At 38.2% G+C, this 24391-nt stretch overlaps 1 protein-coding gene across 2 annotated transcripts; it reads left to right on the top strand.

Annotated features, from left to right (window-relative positions):
- The first annotated feature begins 538 nt into the window (after positions 1 to 538).
- On the top strand, positions 539 to 24196 carry LOC103723836 (phosphatidylinositol-3-phosphatase myotubularin-1). Of its 2 annotated transcripts, none has more exons than XM_039130669.1 (20): positions 539 to 691; positions 866 to 1026; positions 1145 to 1213; positions 2288 to 2362; positions 4299 to 4370; positions 5733 to 5802; positions 7204 to 7253; positions 8715 to 9004; positions 9175 to 9248; positions 9420 to 9483; positions 9601 to 9666; positions 9947 to 10046; positions 10170 to 10283; positions 13517 to 13686; positions 15826 to 15910; positions 19268 to 19486; positions 21392 to 21451; positions 21576 to 21640; positions 22787 to 23066; positions 23243 to 24196. In XM_039130669.1, the coding sequence occupies exons 2-20, from the start codon at positions 973 to 975 to the stop codon at positions 23753 to 23755; spliced, it is 2490 nt and encodes an 829-aa protein (XP_038986597.1). In that variant the 5' UTR covers positions 539 to 691; positions 866 to 972; the 3' UTR covers positions 23756 to 24196. The 2 variants fall into 2 exon arrangements, with proteins under 2 accessions (XP_038986597.1, XP_038986596.1); XM_039130668.1 differs by having other exon boundaries at positions 539 to 775.
- Positions 24197 to 24391: the final 195 nt, after the last annotated feature.

Here is a 24391-nt window from a genome sequence, read left to right as displayed (position 1 = left end):
GTAGCAAAAAAAAAAAAAAAAAACAACTTTTAAAACAACTCTCCTCCCATTTTTCATAAAAAAATATTTTATGAAGAACGATATTTTGTGGCCGTATGTTTTAAAAAATGCCAAGAAACTAAAGCAACACCTAGTTGCTTTTTAACTGCCTCCATGACCATCACTCCCCGACGCAATCCACCTACAAGCTACCAGTGAGTAGTGAGGGTGTGACTTGATCGGTCTTATTTCTAAATTCCTTTGCTCGATCCATTTCTATCCCGCGCTACTCCATAGAGTAACTTCGGCATCATCTGTATTTTATGTGAGGCTCACCGTCATGTGCACATCATATTTGTTGTCTCTGTCAGCATTCCTTTAAATATAAAATCGTGCTATCGGCTGACTTTTTTGACCCACAAATCTCTCCGAGATAACGGCCCGAATTTCTTGGGCTCACTATGGTCATTTAGCTTGGCCAATCTTGCAGCCCAACAATGCTAATCCAGAGCCCAGAACCAGACCACGTATATGGGTGTTCGTGTACACAGAAGGCGGTGGTACAAGTACGCGCGTATCGGCGGCGGCATTGGGCGTCACGCGAGGAGGAGAAGGCGGCGAACACGCGGGCATCGAGGCCGCGAAGGAAGGGGAACCGGGGAAAGGGCAGTGGGAAGGGAAGGAGACAACGCTTCCGCTACTTTCGTCGGTGGTGCGTGCTCCCTCCTCCTTCTCTCCATCGCAGGCACAAACGCATCTCTATCTCCCTCCCTGCCTCCTTCCCATCCCTCCCATGGTAACGGCCCCCCTTTGTACATATCTCATCTCCTCCTTGATTTTGTTCTATTCGTCTCTATTGTCCATGATATGATGTGATACGATATAGCATTATCGATAATCTCAACGACGGGAAGAAGAAAGGATAGAGAATAAAGCGTATCATACCCTCCCTCCGTCCTTCCGGTCGGTCGGTCGTTCGATCGAGAAGAGAGGATGACGATGGAGGGCGTCGGGAGCTGGGACGCCCTCGAGTGGACCAAGATCGAGGTATCTCTCATTCTCCTTCTTTATGTTCCTTCCTAGGGTTCCTTCTCTTCCTCCTCCTTTCGTCCTCGCTTTTCGCATGCGTCTTCTTAGCCCTCCTCATGCCTCTTTCCTATTGCAGCCGGTTTCAGGGTCGGCTTCGCATGACATGGCTGAGTTCCTGCTGGAAGTCGAGGAGGTTATCGTCCAGGTACGCCCCTTCATCTCCCCCCCTCTCTCTCGTTCATGAATCACGGCTTTTACTTCTAATTTAATCTCGACAGATTTCGCGGTTTTCATGGAATTTCTAAACGTTGCAGTGCGTTTTTGTCTCCTCTAACCCTTTTGGGCATGGGCATGAAGCCCCTGTTATTCAGATCTTCACGCACGGTTTAGATTTTGCCCTGGCTTTCGCCTTTGTTTGGTTGATGTAACACTTTATGTATGGTGGAGGCCGGCCCCTGACACTGGGCATAGATTCTGCTTTAGTCCAGTGCAGTATTTCGGAGATTCAACATGACTTTTCTCATATGCATACGATTCAAGGTGCTCGAAAACCATCATACAGCATGCCACTGGGGGATTTTGTAACCCATGGCTTTGTTGCTGGTTGTAGAATTTCAAATGTGGAAACATCTGCACAGGAAGATGCTATCACATCACTTCAGCAAAGTCTATTGACTGTCAATAAGACCCTGCCCGCACCTTGGACCTGCTGGCTTCTTTACATGATCTTGGAACTTATGTTGCTTCTGGCTGCTGGTTATAGAACAGCAAATGTTCAAATATCTGATAATCAATATAACCCTTGTTATATATCTGATAATCAATATAACCCTTGTCATGTTTCTTTGGGAAAGTTTATGATAATCAATATAACCCTTGTTATACTTTGGACCAGCTAACTTCTGTATTAACTTTTTTAGGAACCCTGACCTGCTTTGCTATCCTGTTATGTTTGAATAATAATCAAGTGCAAGCTGTCTGTGAGATTCTGTAGCTTGCCCCATGAAGGGTGGGCCAATTGAAAGGATGATAAAATGATCTAAAAAACCTTCTTTTCCTCCATCTATGTAGGGTTGTTAGCCATTTTTGGATTTTCTAGTGATAATATTTGATGAATCCTTTGAATTTAAATTAGAACCATCTTTTTCAATCAAAGGCATTTCTTATTGTAGTTATTGTAAAATGACCAGTGGAGTTGATTCCATTAAAAAATTTTGGTACAAAGCACTTTGATTATTTTTGGTTTGCACTGATAACTTGTTCTTCTAATTACTGCTAGGGTCATGGTGTTGTTCTAGTGAATACAAATGAGGCAGGTACATTATCAGTGACAAATTTCCGCCTTCTTTTTGTGGTAAGGAGCGCCAATTCTATGATGCCATTTTTACTTTGGAAGATGCCTTGGCTTAATGCGCACTGAGGAAAACTGTAGAGACTAGGGACACCAAAGTATTTATACGTTTTTGGTATATTGCCTGCTGAATGATCATTGAGTTTGAAATTAAATAACGATAAAGTATGTATATATTTTTAAATAGATCATTGGTCATAAGTAAGGTGTGGTCTCATACTCTTTTGCTGTACTTATGTGTTGGATTCTTAAATTATTATCCTTTTAACAACTCTCATTCTCCATCTGGCAACATTATGGCATAGGCATTCCAATTACGTTGCTTCAAATTTAAATAATGTTGAGCCCCAAATAAAACTTTTGACATATAAAACAAAAATGGATGTGGTTAAGATACTGGAATCTAGGCACATCTTATTTCTCAACTAAGGGGAAAGAACCTTCCAGTGTTCCCAGACAAAAAAAATCTAGCAATCTCTGTCCTCGGTTTTTCTTAAAAGTAGGAAAATCAAACCTATTTGCTCATTACTGGATACAAATGCACTCTTTCTTAATAACCTAAAAATACATTAACCTCTCTTCTCTAATGTGGAGCAGATAACATCATTGTCGTCATCATTTAATGTTTCTTCCCACCATCCGCCCGCTAACCTTATCTTCTCAAATGTGGAGCAGATATCATCATCTTTAACATTTTACAATGCTTCCCACCATCCGCCCACCACTTCACAATCTGCTACTAGCGACTGCCGGCTGACTTATGCTAAAAGCATATTACATACAATTTATTTCTCGCAACGCCTTATGGGCATTTCTTTTTTTTTTATACATATCTTTTTCCGTCCAAGAAGTTTTAATTATGTACTTCTTACTATCTCTTGGTGTTCTTAACTTGGCTTTACATGTATTTTGTTTGTATGCTCTGATTCGCTGTAGAAATCTAGATCCTGACTGAGTCCAGGTCTGGAAATGGATTTAAACCTATGAAGAATTCTGTGATTTGTTGTGTCCAGAATCCTAATTGCATGATTCCTAACTTTTATAGAAGAAAGGATTAAGAGAAAGAGAAAAAAGAAAAAAATATAGAGGTAATGATTTTCTGTTTCTGCATATGAGTTTCGGCAAGTACAGCTACACTGACTGCTCATTTTCTCGGAATTCCTCATTGCCAAATCCTGCAATTTATCAGCCCTAAATTTAGCCACATCAATTTGACAGACTCCCTTTAGTTTTTTTCCGGAATATATTGGGCTGCATACAGTATCCAGTTTTTCTCAACCCCCACTCTCTGCATGGGAGAAAATGAGATAAGAAAAGCTGTAGGTTCTTTATCTTAAATTTAAGTAAAATCAGCTTTTGAGAAAATGAGATAAGAAAAGCTGTAGGATCTCTATCGTAAATTTAATCAAAATCAGCTACGTGGTCTGCATTAGTACGCAAACTAAGGGCCATTAACTCTAACGATTCACCACGATCATTTTACCTTCACCTTACATTGTGATGACATTTAAAATTGACATTAAAACCTGCAACACATATATAATTTAAATTTACCCTCATAGACATAATTATAGCAAATAATCTGTTTTTTCAATAAAAACCAATTGCTCCTGCCTTTTTCATTCATTGCTCAGCTCTCCTTGTTTCAATCAACTACCATTGGTTAAATGGAGTTTGTTGCAGAATTGCTTATGCTTGAGTGCTTAGCAATCTCTACAGCTGTTTTCAATTCTCTCTTATCATCTTGTTTCTTTGATAATGCTGAATTCTGCTTGCTTTGGACTCAATTTCCATATATCAATCTGATCCCAACAAAGGCTGCACTATGCATTTGAAATTGAAGTTTGCTTTCAGTTGTCTTTAAGTTATGCATGTATTACTGCCCAATTCGAGCCATATATTATTTTCTTATATTTCTCTTCCTGAAATTCTTTTTTAGAGTGAGGTTTCCAGGGACATAATTGAACTTGGCACCATACCGTTGGCAACAATTGAGAAGTTCAGTAAACATGTAAGACTGCTCAACAACTTAATCTATTTGCTTGTCTATGTTTTCTGCTTAAAAATCACGTCATGAAATGTGAGCAAGCATTCTATAATCTGCATATGATGTTTCTCTTCTTTAAATCATTGCCGGAATTGTTCTGAGCTTGTTTTACACTAAGGATGCCAATGCGTTGAATCGCTTCTAACTTGAGCCACAAACTAACATGTATGATCTGGTTTGTACTCTAATCTGAGACATGGTTTTGGTTTCAAAGATTAGACTGCTTCATTGTGTGGACTAGGACTAAGTCAAAAAAAAGAAGAAGAGAGGGGGAGGGTCTCATTCTGTTCAACCTGGACGAAAGTTATGAATGACATGGACTAGAGCTTGATGAATGATACTGCCTTCAACATCTCATCTGAGAAGAAATTATGATTCACCTAATCTGCTCCCTTTCTCTTCTGGTTGGGCTGGTGGTCAAAAATCTGGACCCATTAAGTGATCTCTTTTCCCTTGATATCCCAACTTTAGATGATGAAGTAAAACATAAAACAGAAAGTAATTATATTGAATTATTAGTGAAGGAACATTTAAAATTCTGTTACTTTTTAGCATCTTATTTATGCTTTACTTGATTTAAAATAGCAAGCTGTATCAGAACTTGTGGCAGTATTTCTTTTGGTTATCCAATGCTTATGTGCTATATCCACTATATATTTGGTTTACTATTTTTGGGGTTTTCAGATGCTTCATACTTGTTTTTCTTGTGATCTGATAGCATAAAGTTACAGTCTTGAATTTGACTGTTAGAAATTTTAATTATTGCAAGCTAGATTTTGGTCATTTCAATAAGTTCATTTTGGCATCTTACTGCTAAAATTTCTGATATCATTGTGCAGGCAGACATGGCCTTAATTCTCAAATAGGGTACTGGGCTACCAGCTGTTTGTTTCATACTTTCATGCTATTAAAAAGTATATTACCAGGTTATGGTCTTGGCAATCTAGATCCTAGGACGGGTAAATTGGGGATAGGCCTAACCTTTAGCTTTTTTTTTTTTTTTTTTGTTTTTGGCCCAAGAAGGTTGCCTCAGGACTCTAACCCGCATCATTGCACTTGTCAGCTTAAGCCTTTTACCATTGCACAAAGCAATGTCCTCTTATATTTCATGCTATTAAGGCTAAAATTAGGATACACACTACAATATTTTGCCCTTGGTGATGCATTTTGTGCATGCCAAACTTGAGTTAAAGGTGGACATGCATGCTAAGCATTTAATGTTATGTAATTTTGAATATATATATATATATATATATATATATATATATATATATATAAAGTTTTGGCCATTTAGTAAGTTACTTATCTGTCAGTTGAAATGTTTAGGTTGTGAAGCTTCCTTCAGCTCCACGCCAGTCTGATAAGACATCTTCACGGCGACTTCTCCAAATTATTGGTATGCTCATAGAGTGCTTGTTTCGGCTAAATTATATATATATACATATATTGCATTAAGCATTATAGCCAAGACAAGTTATATAATTGCTGGATGTTGTGTACTTTTTATTACGTTATATTGGTGTTGATATATGTCCATGCCTTCTCTTTTAAGTCTCAATTATAAGTTCATTTGTGTTGTACAAATCATACATACATACATACATACATATATACGTGTATATATATACACGTACATACATACACCTACACATACATACACATACACGTGGATACATACACCTACACATACATACACATACACGTACATACATACACCTACACATACATACACATCCACGTACATATATATGCATATGCAGATGCATATGCATATATATATAATGATTTGGCAAATTGATCCAAGGAACTAGCATGCATTGAATTCCACTTCTTTTTTTTTTCTACTTTCATTCATGCGCTAAAGTAAAGAGGGTTAATTTTGTGCTTCTATACATGCTCTAAATACATCCAAATAGTCATATCAAGTATCTCTGTGATGCTCAAGGTTAGTGGAACCATTTCTGGGGCTCGTACCGGCTGGCAACTAGTTCAGTATGGTACTAGTACGCATCGTACCGAGCTGGGCTGTATTGAATGAGGGGGATGGAGAGGGAGAGAGGGACGAAGAGAGAGAGAGAGAGAAAAGGGAGGGAGGGAGAGGGGCTTAAGGAAAGGGGGAGAGGGAGAAGGGGAGGAAGAGAGAGAGGGAGGGCGGGAGAGGGAGGATAGGGGAGAGAGAGAGAGAGAGGGAGGGGGCTTATGGAGAGGGAGAAGAGTGAGAGAGGGAGGGGGAAGAGATGGGTCTTAACTTGGCATCGGTTAGCATCGAATTGGGGAGAGAGGAGAGTGAGCGAGCTGCTCTCCTCTAGTTGCTGGTATGACACATTCTTTTTCATGCCATGCTTAATACCCATGTTGTGCCTTGGGTCGGTACTGAGTTTCTAACCTAGCACCGTATCTTAGTATCAACCTAGCACTAGAAAACGTATCAAAAAAAGACAAGGGGATTAACAGTGACATATTTGGTTCATTGTCTGAACTCTAAAGATATCCCTATTGCATTAAATAAATATTATAAGTCAAAATTCCTATACACTAAGAGAGTTTGAGTTATTTGTTCCTTACAATTATCCTTTATTGCAAAGATTAAAAGATAGTATTTCTTTGTGCTTAACTTGTAATTTGTCATCATTTACATGAAAAGCTGTCTTAGTTATGTGAAAATATTGCTCATGCTTTTGTTATGCTTGTAACTCTACGAAATGCTACTTACCAATTTGAAAGCAAATTTAAAGCATGATATATTATTGTTAACTATCATAGTTGTTTGAGAACTTATTTTTCCTTTTTTTTGCAGGTAAAGATATGAGAATTATCGTATTCAGTTTTCGACCTAGAACCAAGCAGGTCATTTCCGAAGAAACCTTTTTTTTGTGGATGTGTATTAGGGCTGTCAAATAATGAGCTGTTTGCGATCTGCTCATGTTTGACTTGATACCCAGCTCAGTTTTGCTTCACTCATATTACTATCGAGCTGAACATGGGCCTAATTTTTTAGCTCTACTTGTGAATGAGCCGAACACGAGCTATACCAAGCTCGCCAATTTCCAGCTCGATATGTCTCGAATATAAATTAATAACAAATAACATATATTACTCAAATAATAAAATGATATTTTTTATCTCAGCAAAAATAGTATCTTTATTTTATTCAGGAATTACTAACACAATCTAAGCAAGAAGGCATTTGTGTTATCCATTAGATCTTAATCTCATAGCTCTCAATGCTTAATAGAAATCATTTGAGCCTTCAGATCTCAATGCTTACTTATTAGTTATCATTTTAGCCCTCAAATCTTGATTCAATGGTTTGAATAAGTTAGGGCTGATTATATTTACCCATGTCTATTCCCAAACCCTTATCCACCTCAATGAATGATGGCCCCAATCTCCCTCCCATTTCTCCTATCTTTGTTTTCTCTCCTTGTCCACTAATCTTCAAACATCCAAACTTCATCGCAAACTCTTCTATGTCTCCTATGCCTGTTGGGTTTAAGAGTCCCTTTCTTCCTGCTTCCCTTATGATGCAAGTGGTAATGGGAATGGAGATTGGTGACAACAAGACAAGGAGGCTCTCTGGTTCACTCTGGTTAAAGGATCTCTTCAACATCTCTTATCTGTAGCATCATCTTCCTCTCTTTCTCTGTTGATCGACAGCCTCTCCTCTTCTGGGTTCTCATCCATCAAAAGAGTATAAAATTTTGTGCTAAGCTAGCCGTACTCGAGCAGGCTCAGAATATAACGAACCAAGCTCAAGCTAGCTTTTCGCAAATCGACTTGAGCTTAAGTCTTCGATAGCAAGATCTTTCTTACACATCTAACTTCTTGTTATGTGAATAGCAAGTTCCTAACACCACTCTTCTCTCTCTCTCTCCCCCTCTCTCTTATTTATGTCTTGCATTAGGATTTCTTTACTGGAGACTACCTGCTACAGATCTGTATTTCATATTTGTACGAAAAAATGAAAATATAATGTTATGACATGCCCTAACTTATGATCCCTCATTGCTTTGCCCCAATTAGAGAGGATGAAAAGAATCACCAGATGTTTGGTTCCACATCTGACAGGTGTTTGGCTTTTCTGTCTAAATGGGAAAATAAGAGAGGGTATAGGTCATGGTGTTGGCTGTCACAGCACTGCTAGAATGTGAAATTTTATATGACCATGAGCTTTCAGAAAAAATAATTTCTTTTTGTTCTTGTCACAGTCATAATTGTTCCATTTTAGAGGCTGCCTAATTGAAGTAAACATCATGCTTTCTGATTCTTTTATGTAGCAAAGTGCTCATGTCTGCATACCTCTTGCAGAGACGTGCAGTGTTTAATGCTTTGGGGAGATATACGAAACCTGCACGGTTGTGGGATCTTTATACATTTATCTGTGGTCCTTCGAAGTTTGGCAATGACAACCCAAAACTACGGTTAATGAACGAGTATTGTCGGCTTCTTGGGGTGGGGTCTTTCCACGTATCAAGTAGCACATTTGAAGATGTTTTATTTTCCATGTCTAACGATTGGTGGAGAATTACTACACTAAATTCTAGCTATACTCTCTGTGCAACTTATCCTTTTGCATTGATGGTACCGAAGTGCATCAGGTATTTTGTGGACTTTCATGCTAATTCATGTTGATGGTTGTGGCTTGCTGATATGTAGTTTATCAATGATATTCTCAACATTTTCTTGACATAAAAAATAATGTAATTTTATTATTTTCCGATGCTAATAGTGCCCTTGGTTTTGTGGTTTTTTGTATTTCTGATACTAGTGATGAAGAAGTACTGCATGCTTCCACTTTTCGTGCGAGGTGTCGGTTACCTGTAATTTCATGGTGTCACCCTGGTATGAGTGCTGAGGATGCATTTTTTATAATTATTATTCCTTGTGCATACTTTATTGCATCTCTCTCTCCCCCTCTCCACATGTGTGTGTACAAAGCAAAGGAAAACTTTCACGGCCAAATGCATTTTTGGAAATTGTGTAGTGGAACTAAATCTATTTAATATATTGTAGAGACTGGAGCTGTTCTTGCTCGGTCATCTCAGCCATTAGTTGGTCTCATGATGAATCTGAGGAGGTAATTTTTCCCACTGCTTGGTTGCACCATTATTGTGGTTTCTATGATGAAAATTCTGGATCATCATGTCTGGTTATTGGAAGGGCAAGTGACTGACTTTTGTTAATTGTCATGCAGCAATGCAGATGAGAAGCTCGTTGCTGCATTTTGCACGCAAACTGCTGATGGGAAGGGGCCTCGAAGGTAATCGTTAGTCTGTGCCGTAACTTCTCCCCATCACGTGACTTTATCTTACAGTAAATTTTTTGCTTTCGTTCTTAGTTAAGTATATCTTAGAGCAACTAATTATTTAATTAAACTGGTGATATTGCATATTTCTTCCTTTGCATCATAGACTATATCTGATCTTATCTTTTGATATGACCTTAGTACTCATGCCCAAATATTTTTGCTGTATATTACTTTGTTTGTTTTCCTCCTCTTGGTTTCTTCTTTCACTAGGCAATGTATTATATAAATACAGGAAGCTCTATATTGCTGATGCAAGGCCTAGAAAGAATGCATTAGCTAATGGGGCAATGGGAGGTGGCTCAGAATCATCTTCCAACTACTCCCAATCTGAGGTCTGTCTAAGGTTTGGAATATGTAAATATGTCATACTTTGTTTCTACTGTCAATTGCAGTATTGCACTGTTTATTCTGTTTCCTTAATTTTTTCCTTTTCTGGTTTGACAATTTCCCAACAGGTCGTCTTTTTTGGAATTGATAACATCCATGCCATGAGAGAGAGCCTTGCTCGCCTTAGAGACTATGTGGACACTTATGGTGCGACTTCATCAGATGGAATGTCATCCTTTCTGGTAAGTTGCAGTCCCTCATGTAAGCCTTCTTAATTGGCAGATCCTCTCTCACTTTGTCTCACTTGATTTATTAGATAGCAATACTCTTCTTTGTACTCTGAAAATTGGTGCATCATTATTCATATGCATATATTAATGTTTATTCTACACTGTAGTGACATTAGTGTCGTGAACCAACACCCATACTTGCCTTGTATTGTTTTCCTAGATATATCTGAGCAAAGAAGTCTATGTCTTAATGAAAAATTTCTAGAATAATTTTTTAAATCTTAAATTAATGTATATTTTTATACATTTTTTTACAATATTTGACCATTGTATTATATTATCTTTGAAATACCAAAAATACATAAGAAACACTATTTATGAGGCTATCTTAGATTCAGATGCATATAAAATTTGTTGTAATAAATGTGTCTTAATAGTTGTTTCTTTTGTAGGTTAATGATTGTATAGTTTGTCTTTAATCCATGGCATGTCTGTTACTTATTTGATATTTGTCTTTCAATCTGTTATTTTTTTTGATTTAATTTCTTTGTTTTTTTTTGTAATATTGAAGATATGCATATAAGTGCATATGTAACAATCCCGATATCTTTCTTTTTTTCTTTTTAAGTAGTGTTTTTGGAGTGAAAGTCCAACTGTTTGATTGATTAACCAGTACCGGTCCCCAAACTTGATAACCTTTGTCCTATAAATATGAGTTTGGCTTTCTTAATCCTCTCTTGCTGATGGTTCCTGTTTAAGCCCAAGACCTTTAAAATAGCAAGTAATTATCCCTCCTCACTAGTTCCATTTAAGCATCCATTGCCACCTCTCTCTCTCTCTCTCTCTCTCTCTATCTTCAACTTGTATCCTCCCTTCCTGCTAAACCCATTAGTGGCCTCTTAGCTGCATTATCATAATATTGCTCTAAATATCTGTAATAGGTGCAATTGCCTCTGTGATTACATGAAACTGCCTACTTTGAAGATCATTATGCACCTGTGTGAATAGTTAGGACTTAGGACCACTAATCTGATGATATTCAATGAATAAAAAAGCTATTTTTTGACTATATGAGTGAAAGTTTGTCTGAACACGACAACTAGGGTTTTTGCTCTGTCCCAACTGTATGGGCATAACCTGTGGGAATCTCCAAGAGTCTAGGCCATTGAATATATGTGCTGTCATTTGAGGGCTCACATGTTATTGAAATTGCAGTTTCTTAGTCAATCTTCCCAAAGTATCATAGTTGGTATAATTGACTGTTGTATATGACTTTGGGGACTAATCTGATGGTTACCATGCATTAGTATTGAGTGGGTCGGCCACTGGAAACTTTCAAGTCCTTGAACAATTGTTTGATCATGCTTTTGTTTCATTTCAGTCTGTTTGGAAATTTTTGAAGTTTTTTGTTCTTTTTAATGGCTTTTGAATACGTATAGGCTATGCCAAATGCCGACTTTGGATGTTTTGTAGGTGACTTTCTTTTTTAAAAAAATAAAAAAAACTATGGTGATGGTGATCAAGGACTTGATGGTGTCTTTATTCCTGATTTTCTCTTTCCTCATATCATCTCTAGGTTTTCCTTCCCAGCTTGCTCATAACTGGCTTTTTTTTATTTGCCTCTTCTTCCTCCACTTAATCTCTTCTGTTTCCAGTCATTGGTCAGGCTTTGGATGATGCGACAAGGTTGGTGGTTGGTGTGGCAATAGAGATCTCTGATTTTGGAGTCTTTCATGCATGCCCTTGATTTTTGAACTCTTTGTATTAGGTCCCTTGTTTCCTAATTATAATAGTGAAATTAATAGTGGCTGTTTTTAGAATTTTAGAAAGCAAAAGAGTTAATAACTAAGTTGGTTTGGTGGCTTGAATGTTAGTGTTCTTGGTTGAGTATATAATATCTGCTGCATCTGTGGTAATCTGTTTTATGCTCATTACTCCATTTTGTACTGTTCCTTGCGGGAGTTTCTTTTGTTGTCTAGGGTATAGTTGTTGCTTGGCAACAGATTGGTTGCCAGATATGACAAATCTCTAAGATGAGTGAGTTGTGTGATTGTGTTATGTTTACTTGTAGAGACGGGCATGGTAGATTAAACTTCAGAACTCTAAATCCAGTAATTTAAACAGATATGATAGAATAAACTTTAGAGTTCTAAATCCAGTAATTTAAATTGTGCTAGAATTCTGTGAGTTGCGGACTTGAGTATCGTCTAGTTGCGTCATTGCCCCATTGAGTATGAGGGGCCAGGCCTGAACCATTGAGATAGAAATTTCTACTTTGAGAAATTTGAGGAATGCATATATGTACCCTTTTGCTACATGTTTCATTAATAGAATGATAGCTCTAGCCATCTCTTCATAGTCTACTGTAGGTTCTCATATGTGCAGAATCAAGGATCAATAGGCAGGACATCTGTCACCAGACAAATGGACATGCAAACTACGATGGACTGTGTACCATTATATTTTTTTAGAACTGCAATGCGGTAGATCTGTGATAAAGATTCATTACATAGATCTGAGTGATAGTTTGAGAAATTATTCAGAACTGCTTAAGATTTGGGTTTCTTCTACCATGTGGGCATATCTATTTCTTGCCATTCATTGTGGAATTTTAGGTAGTTGTCTAATTGATATGTGCTAGTACTTGGATTTGGCTAGCCTGCAAGTTTTTCATGTTATATATCTTTATAATTTACTTTTCATGCTGATTAACTAATTAATTTTTTTGCGTCCTGTTGAAGTTGATATGCCCAATCAAATCGATCTGTAAGGTGAAGGAATTTCTGTAGAGTTGATCGTTTTTGTATGTTGTGTCAAGAATTTTTTCCGGTTCTTATGCTGCGTATATTGACTTTGTGTGCATTATTGTCTTCACTTTACAATAAGAAAGAACCAAGATTTGCCATCTAGTTACCGGACCCCATACCGGTACTATCCTATTACAATATCGGTAGACGGTATAGTATGAGATGGCAAGATGTACCGAGTGTTGGTGCGGTACGAGACTGTATACTGGTTCGGTACCGGTACGGTATGGTATGCCTACATGGTACGATACTGACTGGTACGACAAATCGGCAAATCTTGGAAAGAGCATTTATGCTTGCTTGGCACCTCTTTTGCTACTGTAACATGCTTGAAGCTTGTTTTGAGCCTGATATTGAAGTTAGATATTTGATATGTCATATCAATCCTATTAGACAGAGACCTAGAATTAAGTGTGATTTTTATCATTTTTTGGGCAGAGAAATGGTGGATGGACCTGGGGTGGAGGTAACTTAAGCAGTATGTCAGCTTCTGTTTCAACTCTTGGAGACAGTGGCTGGTTAATCCATGTTCAGAGTGTCCTGGCTGGTTCTGCTTGGATTGCTGCACGTGTTGCTCTAGAATCAGCTTCAGTTCTCGTACATTGCAGGTTTCATTCTCTTTTGATTTTTGTGCGTTTATAGTTGATAAGGCACTTGCGTAAATATGCTGTAAAAACATAAACACTTACAGATACATATATACATACATATATGTATGTATGTATGTATGTTTGTTTGTATGTGTATATATATGGTAATGTTACTACACTCTTGAGGGATAGCTAATATAGTCTTCTCGCCTTCAAAATCAATGATAGTCTATCCAATACAAGACCGGAACCGGTGAATATGATATACATTATATAAAATGCCTAGAAATCAAAATTCATGTGTTTTGGTTGTCTCCAATCTAATCATTGAGTACGTGGCAAAAGCAAGTTTAATAGCATGATACTACATTTTACTATAATCTAATCATCAAAACTTAGTGAATTTAAATCTATTTATGTTTTAAGATGCATATATCATGATTCATAAAGTGGATTTTCAATTTTTGTTCCTTGTCATGTATTTTGCCGCACTAGTGTATTTGATACTATTTATTTTTGTACTAATTTGACGTATAGGTTAGATACCACCAAAATATATGAATCTCAGGGACAAGGACCGTCTCTGTCATCATTTCAAAAGCACCACACACACCACTACTACTACTACACACACACACACCAGTGTTTTCTCAATTTAATTGGCAGTTATGGTCGCGTATGTGCTAAATTATTCATTCTTTAACAAACTAAATCTTGTCTCCAAATGAATTAGAAACTTGAATGAACTTGAGGATGACTTGAATATATTGAATCTGTGATACGTAAAAATTTCCAAAAATGTTCTTACATGGGATTTTAATTAAATGACCCTGAAGGCTGATAGATGATGCTAGGACTAATTCTATGGACTAAATGATTGCATCATTCAACATGGGAACAAAGGAAAATGAGAATTAGGAAGCCACCATGTTGTGTATAGGTAAATGTAATGAAGTATGTAATGGCAGAAATTCTTAGAATTGCCCTTTAAGGACATTATGATTGGAATGTACACCAGGCTTATGGCCTTGTTAGATGGCCAACCAGCTTATCCATGTGAACCATGCAAATGGGGTTCAGGAGATGCGGTGGAAAGATGAAGACACTTGAAGGGATCATTGTGGATGCCATGATCGTGAGATTTCAAGGATACCAAAATTCACCTTTTAAGGTGGATTATGGCATCCAAACAAGCCTTTATGTTGCTTCCCACTGTATTTTTTTTACCTATAATATAGTCTGTCCTCTAGCCTTTGGAACGTTTGCTGTACATATTGTGAATGGAGATGCACAATGGTATGATTTCTATGTTTTTTAATTTTTAAAATAAGTTTCTAGAAGATAAGACAATATTATCTCTCATGGTTTTGTTAGCGATACTCTTTGCCTATAATTTGTACCTTGTGCATGGATTTTTTAGTTAAATAAGTGATTAGGCTTACTATATCTATTTACAAGTAGAATATATATGTTTTGAAAACAAAAAAAGTAGATATATCTATATTACCAAGCATCATGGTACGCTGTACCGGTACCCTCGCCTACCGGACCGGTACGGTTCCAGTTTGGATCGGTTTTGAACTGGTATCGAAGCAGCTAACGTGCAGCGTGAGCGGAAAAACCCGCGCGGAAGCGCGCCCCCCGTGTTAAATGCCCCACTTTGTGGCATTAAACGCGCCCGTGCAGGCTTGCTGCCCTAGGTAATCGTGCCCAGAACCGCGCGCCGGCATGGTTCTGAGCTCACGCTCGCGCGGGCACGCTGCCTTGGGGAATTACGCTTGGAACCGTGGGCGCGGTTCCTTGCTCGTGGACGCGCTGCCTCGAGGGCGGGTACCGGTGCGAACCGGTCCGGTGCACACCGGTACTAGGCTTGTACCGCTCGGTTTCGGCCCCTTGGGGCCGGAACTGTTTTCCATGCTTGAACCGGACCGGTTCGGTATGGGCTGAACCGGCCCGTACCGGCCGGTTCAGCATACCATGCCAAGCATGATAGCAATTAACAGTTTATATTGATCAATTTGTTATAATATTTTAATAGTAAACTTTTTGTTATTCTTTGTATTTATTAAAATTGTTAGTTTAGTTGTTTCATCTTGATTGCGATGAATTCTATGATGCTTCTGTAAACACTTTTTTTATCTTTTCTTTTTTTTGTAGTGATGGATGGGATAGAACAACCCAATTGGTCTCACTTGCTAGTTTATTGCTTGATCCATACTATCGAACATTCAAGGGATTTCAGGTACTCACAGGAAATTACTTTCCATTTGATTGTTTTGCTGAAGGTTCTGCATATTTTAATTTTAATTTGGTATTTTGAACTCTGGTTAGTTTTATTTTTAACAAATTCTTCTACTTGAAGTACACCTTTTTTTATTCTTTTCCTATAAAGGAACTTTAGAAAGCATATTGAACTCTGGTTAGTTACCTAGTCGGTTTTTATAGTCTATTTTTGAAGATATCCATCAGAAAATTCTCTTGTATACCATTTTATGCAATAATTAGAAACCTGGTTGACCCAAGGATTAAGGTACTTATGATTCAACACAGTACCGTCGATGCCGTACTATTCTGACAGGATACTTCCGGATGTGGTATTCTAAAATCGGCCTGGGCTAGAATGTATTGTGCATCCCAACAATAAATCGGTCATGATAGCCAGATAGGCTGGTATCATGGCCAGTGATCATGCCTGACCCGACAAGTCCACCATTATAAAAAGAAAATGAGTGAGAGAGAGAGAGAGAGAGAGAGAGAGAGAGAGAGAGAGAGAGCTGCCACAGGGTATTGGGGCCCGAGGGGTTTTGGACCAAGAGAGAGGAGAGAAGGGAAGGAGGCCAAATCCAGCTCTTCTACCCATTATTCGGTCTCCTCGAAGTTAGATCATCATGCAGATCTAGTGAATTTGCAGCTTTTCCTTTTTTCAGCTAGTTATCATTAAAAAATAAGAATAATAGGGAAATTCATGCCATTTTTTCCTTTGGCATGAAATTTGAATATGTTGTAGGTTGAGTATCACCCCAACATTTTTGGTTTTTTAATTGGATTTTTTTTTTTGGTTCACTTACATTATATTTTTCTTGATTAAGTTAATCATTAAAACAACAATAAAATAATTTTGGAGAGTTCCATTACCTTCATAATACACTCCATTAAAATCCACTTAAACATGGAAAAAACCCCTTAATATTCATTTAAGATAACAAAAAGTTAAAAAATTAGCAAAAATATAAAACATAAAAGGCATCCTGGCAGGGTATCGGATGCAGCATCATCAGGAGAGTTAAGTATGATGGCTCTCAAGTACATTATCCTTCTCTTTGTTAGTATTGGTATTTAATTCCTTTGGTCAACTTGTTTGAGTCAAGCTATCCAACTTGTGACCTGCCAACCTTTGCGAGTCTGGTCAGACCAAAACCTAAAAGTCATTCAAACGCACTTGACTCAGCAATCAAAATTATTGAACTGTTTGAAATGCCCAAGTGATCCAAGTTTGATTAATGGAGAGGGGGAAAAAGGAGTCCACAGGACAACAAATCTCTTAGCCCTAGTGGTTGTTGTGCTGATGGTTGGCAACATCTCGTTATATCATTGAAGATGGTGGAAGGATGAGTGTCTGTAGGAGATTGGGTGGTAAATGGGGGATGCGGTTGTATGTCATGGTAACAGAGGCGGCCACATCCAGAGATCATAGGAATGAAAGTGTAGAAGCCAGATCTAATGGGAAGGAGGTGCGCGCGCGCGCCACAACCAATTAGCTAGAGATCATAGGAATGACAGTGGAGGAGCCGAATCTAATGGGAAGGAGGTGTGTGTGTGTGTGGTGTGCGCACATGCTTCTATAAATCAGTAAAAAACATGTGATTGGTCCAAGGATCTGCAATTTTAATTTGAATTCAGTGTGCTCTAATCTATACCATATTGCAAAGAGTGACTCTTTGGGTCTGCAAAATTTACCCTTGAATGGAATATTATTTGGTGTGCAGATAAAACTTTGTTATATAACAATCATCAATGTGGTTACTTTTGGAAATAAAAACGTGCACATAACTAATCTCAATCCCCTATTCCGCATCTAAATCCACATGTAATAGGATATTTCTAATGCCCCAAATTTATTCAATCCTTTTCACCTTCAATCTCTATCTCCCATTTTAATTTATTATTTAGTTTATTTTTATGTGTTCAGTAATACTATTTTTTATCTAATCTATTTTTTTGCTTCTAAATGAACATGGCTTGTGGCTATATGCTAGTCTTCTGAGAGTAATGAAGACTGTAGATATCATAGACTCAATAATAGCAGCCATATGCAAAATCCAATGAGAGAATAGCATTACCAAAATGGTCATGCAACATACCAAGTTACCAAAATCAATCATGTCCAAGCCATTTAGTCTAGAAAATATGCAAACTCCAAATTAACACAAAAGAGAAACAATGATTGATGAGGCAAGCATTTCGGGTTTCCAACCCTTTGGAATGCTAAAGTTTTGAAACATTGAATTAATAAGGCAGCACAAAGGCCACCAGGTCATTAAGTTCATTGCATTGTAAATTGATGTCAAGTAATATAGCATTTAATGTCACCAGTATTTTAACTTATAGCAAAAAGAATCTAGCAAATGATGGTTGGTCCTCATCATATATTCAACTTGGTAAGTTCTCCGGAAGCTCCTGACTGCATGTTCCCCATCAAAGTCGAGGGGTCCTCATTCAAAAAAGATAAGAATGTGACTCATCAAACCAGGCCCATCATATATTTACCTGACCAACGACCTAATACTACGCAGGCTCATCAAACAGCGCTTTTGAGCTTTCTTCAGGATTTGGCCTGAACTTTCTTCTCACTCATTTAACTCGGTGACAACTCGTTCCAACTTTGCTGAGTTAAGATATTGGACAAACAAAAATTAAGAATGTGACTCGGCCTTTTTTTTGGACTTGCTGATTCAACCAATTCATGAAAGACTTGGCAAGAGTAATTTTTTAATGCTACTTGCATTATCTTGACTTTGACTCGATAGCCTTAGTTTTTGATTTGATTTGGCCTAGTCACGATGGACTCATTGAGTTTCCCATCCTTGGTGAGATGGAAAGGGGCCCGAAGAAGTTGGTGGGTTGGGGGTTTGTGGAGGTGAAAGACAAAAGTGATGGGTTAGACTGGAGCATATAGACTAGAGACTCTTGGGTCTCGACAGTATGGGAGTGATGAACTGGTCAACCCACAGGTTAATCATAGTCAAACCGGGACTTGATGACTCTACCCAATAACAGTTCAGTCTGGGTCAGCATTGCAGACCACTATTTTAGGAACATGGGTGCTTCATTGAGCCGGAATGCAATTGTGCTGTCTCAGTATGCTTCCAAATTATATTAAATTTGTTGTAATAATTTGGTTGGAAAGATGGCACTCAAGTTCTTAAATATTGTTTTGTGAACTCTGGAAATTGACAACTGAAATTACAGGTTGATAATTGTAAACATTCATTTCACATATTTTGCATATTTAAAGTCCTTTTAAGTGTAATTAGGGTATATGGTAACTTTGCTAATTCCAAAACTTTTGCTACTTAGAATTTCTTTTATTATTTTATAGGCTCTTGTGGAAAAAGATTGGCTTGCATTCGGGCATCCCTTTTCAGACCGCATGGGAATTCCAACAATCTCTGGAAACAGTACCACACCTTTAGAACTATCCAGGCAAGTGTCTGGTGGGAATATATCAGCATCATCAATACGGATCCCCTCAGGATCAGGATCCTTAGCCAGTAGTTCATCACATGCACAAAACAATTGCTCGCCAATATTCCTACAGGTATTTCCTCAGCAAATTTCTAGCTAAAGTGTTAGGAAGTGAAATTTATGTTGTTTATATCATTACCATACCAAATGTTTGGCCTTTTCTTTTCTTTCATCATCTGCACCTTAGTAAAATTTGCGTTCAGGTCATTGTCATATATTTGGCTCTTGTTTTGTTAGTATGGAGGGTGAGCCTTGGTGCAACAGCAAGATTGCTCTATTATGATTTGGAGGTCGTGTGTCAGAAACATGGAAACAACCTTTCTGCACACGGGGATAAGGCTGCATGTATATAACCCTCCCCAGACTTTACAATGGTGGGAGCCTTGTGGATTGGTCCACCCTTTTTATTTTGTTAGTATAACCTCTTTGGCTCTCAAATTGATAAGATAGCAAAGAATTTCAAATTCTTTTGTTTCTTATATATGCTGGGCCCTTGTGTGTGTTGGACTGCGCATTCATTAAAAGGTTACTAGAAACAAACAATCATATGTTTTGGCGGGCTTGAAATAAACATCATATGTTTTGGAGGTTCCGACTTATGCATCATAACTGCAATTATGCAAGGAAGTTAGCATTGTTCAGCTCTGGGCAACGTTGCCTGACCTCCACAAGTTAACAAAATTGGCAAAAAAAAAGGTCCCAAAAGTGTCCATGGTTTCAGAGCTTTGAGTTATTCAATTTTGACGTGCACACTGCAAGAATTATTAAACTGCTTTTTAAAAGAGAGATTAAATCTCTTGGTTGCCTATATTTTGGTCTATTTACCAGACACTAGCTAATGATCAACAGCAAAAATGACTTGGGATCGGCTGAAGATGGAAACAGAGTTAGCAGTGAGCAAAAATTGCAGTCAACAAAGGACAGTCCGATCTCAAAAGGCAAGCCTTTGAAGTTAATGATGGAGGCCCAGGACAAGAATCTGTAGGGATGTTGCCATGAATGATTAAGCAAGTAATGATTATAAGCAAAGACTGCAATTCTCTCTTGGGTACTCTTGATAAAATTACAGTCTTATAAAATACAGTAACATGCCAACTTAAGTTAGCATGGTATTTACATGTACTGCACACACCGTGGAGCTTAATAACATGGAACATGTATATACATAATTATATACAAAATTGGGATTTTATGACCGATTAGCCCTATGTTTAAATCTTAACAAATTGCATTTTCCTCATTTTCAATTGGTACGGGAAGCTATTGTGCTGACTGCTTGGCTTTGAGCAGTTCTTATTCAAATTTCAATGTTGTGTTGTGTTTCTCTTCTGTTGTGCTTCAGTTCTTCAAAATAGAATATTATTTCCTGTCAGGTGGTGGGCGAGAGAAAGAGATGAACATAATGATTTCATAAATTAATGTCATACCAAAGCTATTAATAAAGAAGCTACAAGTTTGCCACATGCGCTATCACTTCACGCCTTAGGCTTCCCTTATGGTTAATGTTGGTGCAAAACTATGTTGTCTGACAATGAAACATATTCCACAGAGTAATGAAGTGGTAATGGATCTGCTGATGTTGTTTTTTAGATTAGTCTTTGCTGTGTCCCTTTCGCTGGTTATTTTTTCCTTAGGTTTCTTTATGGTTGTGTCTCATGTTCATTTATGTAAAATGTTTCCACACCTTCTCCCCTTCTCCTCTAACATGCTAATGTGAAACCAGTATTGAAAAAAACAAAGTTTTTGTCTTTTTCCATGTAAAATGACTCATATTTTTGTTATTGCAATGGGTTACTCATGCTGAAACTTGTAGTGCATTTTCTTGTGACTGCATATATTTCCTGAATATGTGCTTTGATAATCCCTCTAACAGACTTACTGTTTGACTTTTTGTGTTTCATAAAGAACTTGATATTCTCTTTCCCTTTTTTATTGTCTGAACTCAGTTTCTTTTCTCTTATATGGGCTTGGTTTGCAGTGGGTTGATTGTGTTGCACAGTTGCTCCGGATGTATCCTTGTGCGTTTGAGTTTTCTTCGGTAGGTGTTTTTTGTCTGCTTCATATTTGTCAGCATCTTTGCATATGATTATGGGTGTTGAGCATTCATTTAGCTGTCCAATTGGACAACCTCTAGCTCACTAGCTTCAATTATGCATCTACAGGCTTTCCTAGTTGATTTTCTAGATTGTGTGCTGTCTTGCCGCTTCGGAAACTTCTTATGCAACAGGTATTTTCTTCATTGAGTTTTATCTAATTCTGAACACCACTATCAATTTAGAACTATTGCTGCAGTTTCCAGAAACAGAATATTTTTATCAGTCAATTAATTTGCAATTTGATATTGATCAAGGATTTTATATATTTTATGTAAGAAGAGATGATTGAGCTCTCACAATGCTGGCAATATTTTTAATCAACAGAAATTGTGGAGTGTCTAGGTCATGGTATGCCATACCGGCTCGAATTGGATTGTATGGGGCATACCATACCGTACCGGCTCAGTAATGTTTTTCGGTATGGGTGGCGTACCGACACTCGGTGCGACAAAAAAATTTCGTATCGTACCGTACCGACACTGCTAGCATGGCACCGGTACAGGGTCAAATACCGAAACGGCGCCGTAGTAGTTTAGTATTTATGCTTGGCATGCACTGGCACGCTTGGAGATGTGCTGGCACACAGCCATGCCATGTGCCAGTCTAGTCCTTGGCATGGTTTGTGCCGGTCTATTCTGGCTGTGCCAACAAGTACAATCTTTGCATTTGCTTCACTTTGTTCTGTGCTAAAATGCTTTACTAATTTTTAGCATAAATAGAGGTTTCTCTTGTTTTTTGAAATCTATCATTTATATGGCTATTTCCATCTGCTATTGCGAAGTTGAAAACAAAAGCACTGTCATAAAATATATTTTCTAATGGTGCTACGAACTATTTGTGCTAGATTGGTCTTGTGCTGTTGATTGGCATTTTCAATTGATGATGATATTTCGTGTCAACTTGATGTGCTTTCTATAGTTTATGCTACATTTTTGGCAAAGAAAAATGCAGCATCCTTATATAATATGCTAGTTGTGAGCCTCTGGAAAAGGGGGGAAACGATAATGGTACATGTGGATATAATTTATTCATTATTTATAGTCAAACAGTTGTTTCTCTTATATCGTTTCAGAAACTGGTCTTTATCCTTTTCTCAGCCAACAGTACTGAGGTTGCAAAAGAAAGCACCTATGCTTCTTATTTTTCTCTTGGGACATCCAAGTTGGTGTAATTATAGAATATTTAACATACGAGATAGGATTTATGCTGGTAATTAAGATTTCCCTTTTTCACTTTCATTGCTGAAGTTGTGGATACTGTGATTGTTTATTTTGTAGTGAGAAGGAGAGGCAGCAGTCTGGTGCAACCGATGCTTGTGGGTGCCTGTGGATGTACTTTTTCAATTTGCATTCTCCTGAGGGTAGCTCTCATGTCCACTATAACCTTTTCTATGACCCGGTGAAACATGATGGTCCACTATTACCTCCGGCAGCAGCATTAGCGCCAACAATTTGGCCCCAGTTTCATTTGCGATGGGCTTGCCCGAAAGAAGCGGGAGCTGGGGAACTTGAATCTCAATTGCGTATTTTGACTAAAAAATATGCTGATATGACAAAGGTACTCTTGCTTAATCTTGAAATTCGGCCAATTTATATGCAATTTGCACTTGAGGGTTTACTAACCACATAATCTTTACCATTAGGATGAATAGTGACATGTAGTGATGCTAAGGTCCAGATCTCAAGTATTATTTCTGATATGCATGTACCACTCTTCTTTCTGAGAAATCACAGGCAAAGGAGACGGGAGAAATGAGGGCTAAGGATCTCAAAATGAGCATGGAGTCTTTAGCTGCAGAATTGCAGAAGGAAAAACAGGCCAACAGTTCAGCTTTAGCAATGGCTAGAAGAGCCGGCAGGGAGAGTCTAGCCATAAAACGGGCCATACAGTCGCTTGGATGTAAGGTCCACTTGTCCAGTAATGGAAACCATGCAGCTGATTTTGGAAGTACACTGCTAGAAACAAGGGAGGTATTAAATTCTTTCAGAGGAGAGACTGATGCTGGCGGGCAACCTGATGAAAAGGCAGATTTCTCGGTGACCATTTCTGCTATTGAGGACAGCATGGTTCCTGACCACCCAATCAACGAGGTATGCGAGTCCTTGTGTCCTTTCCGCACAAGGGAGGGTTGCAGGTGGCCGGATGCTGGATGTGCGCAACTTGGTAGCCAGTTTGTTGGACTGAAGGCAAATTTCGATGCATTCGATCGGCTTTCAATTTATGATCGCTATTTTGGATCGGAGTAGGATGTCCAGAATGTCAGGTTCTCCATTCCGCCTAGGAATTTATTGCATGCAGTGGACGCTAGAAGCGTCATCGGTACATATTCATGCACATAATATTTGATCAAAGAAGTTACTAGTGACGTTGTAGCACCTCAATTTGTGGGTCGGATTTTAGGTGGAGCCACAGATTATGGTTTGCAGATAGGCAAGCTTGAAGCAGAAGTACCCATTAGAAGGTTCAATTACGTGCATAGAAGGCCATCTGGGGAGCATGACAAGATGTTCTCATGCGCTGGAACCTGGAAGTATCGTCAGCTTCTTTTTTTTTTTGACACATATGGGGGTCGTTGGTCGGTTTTGATTGTACATACTATTGTATTTTTTTTTTCAAGCCGATGTATAAACTCTGCATGGCTAATAGATCAATGTTGAATGAAAATCGACTTGGGTTGAGAACCGAACTTTTTAGCAGGCCTCTTATCAAATGGACGGATGACAGCTAAACGCTGCAGTTTGTACAACGATCGCCCGACAATTCTGTACGTTGAAACCTGTTGGGCCAGGAGCACTGCTTGACAATGCTGTACGTGCCTCATTGTAATTGCTGTAATCAAGCTCTTTACGGCACGAACGTTGCTTATCCAGCTTTATGCTTTT

Source organism: Phoenix dactylifera, chromosome 10 (genome assembly GCF_009389715.1).
Source record: "Phoenix dactylifera cultivar Barhee BC4 chromosome 10, palm_55x_up_171113_PBpolish2nd_filt_p, whole genome shotgun sequence".
NCBI classification, from domain to species: Eukaryota; Viridiplantae; Streptophyta; class Magnoliopsida; order Arecales; family Arecaceae; genus Phoenix; species Phoenix dactylifera.
Note: the sequence above shows the minus strand (reverse complement) of the source record. Positions and strands in the feature narration are given on the sequence as shown.

Excerpts from the sequence above, each read along its gene's own strand:
- LOC103723836 (XM_039130669.1), top strand. The coding sequence starts at position 973 with ATGACGATGGAGGGCGTCGGGAGCTGGGACGCCCTCGAGTGGACCAAG. Across the intron at positions 21,452-21,575 it reads GTGCGTTTGAGTTTTCTTCG|GCTTTCCTAGTTGATTTTCT; the intron begins GTAGGTGTTTTT and ends ATGCATCTACAG. Across the intron at positions 21,641-22,786 it reads GGAAACTTCTTATGCAACAG|TGAGAAGGAGAGGCAGCAGT; the intron begins GTATTTTCTTCA and ends TTTATTTTGTAG.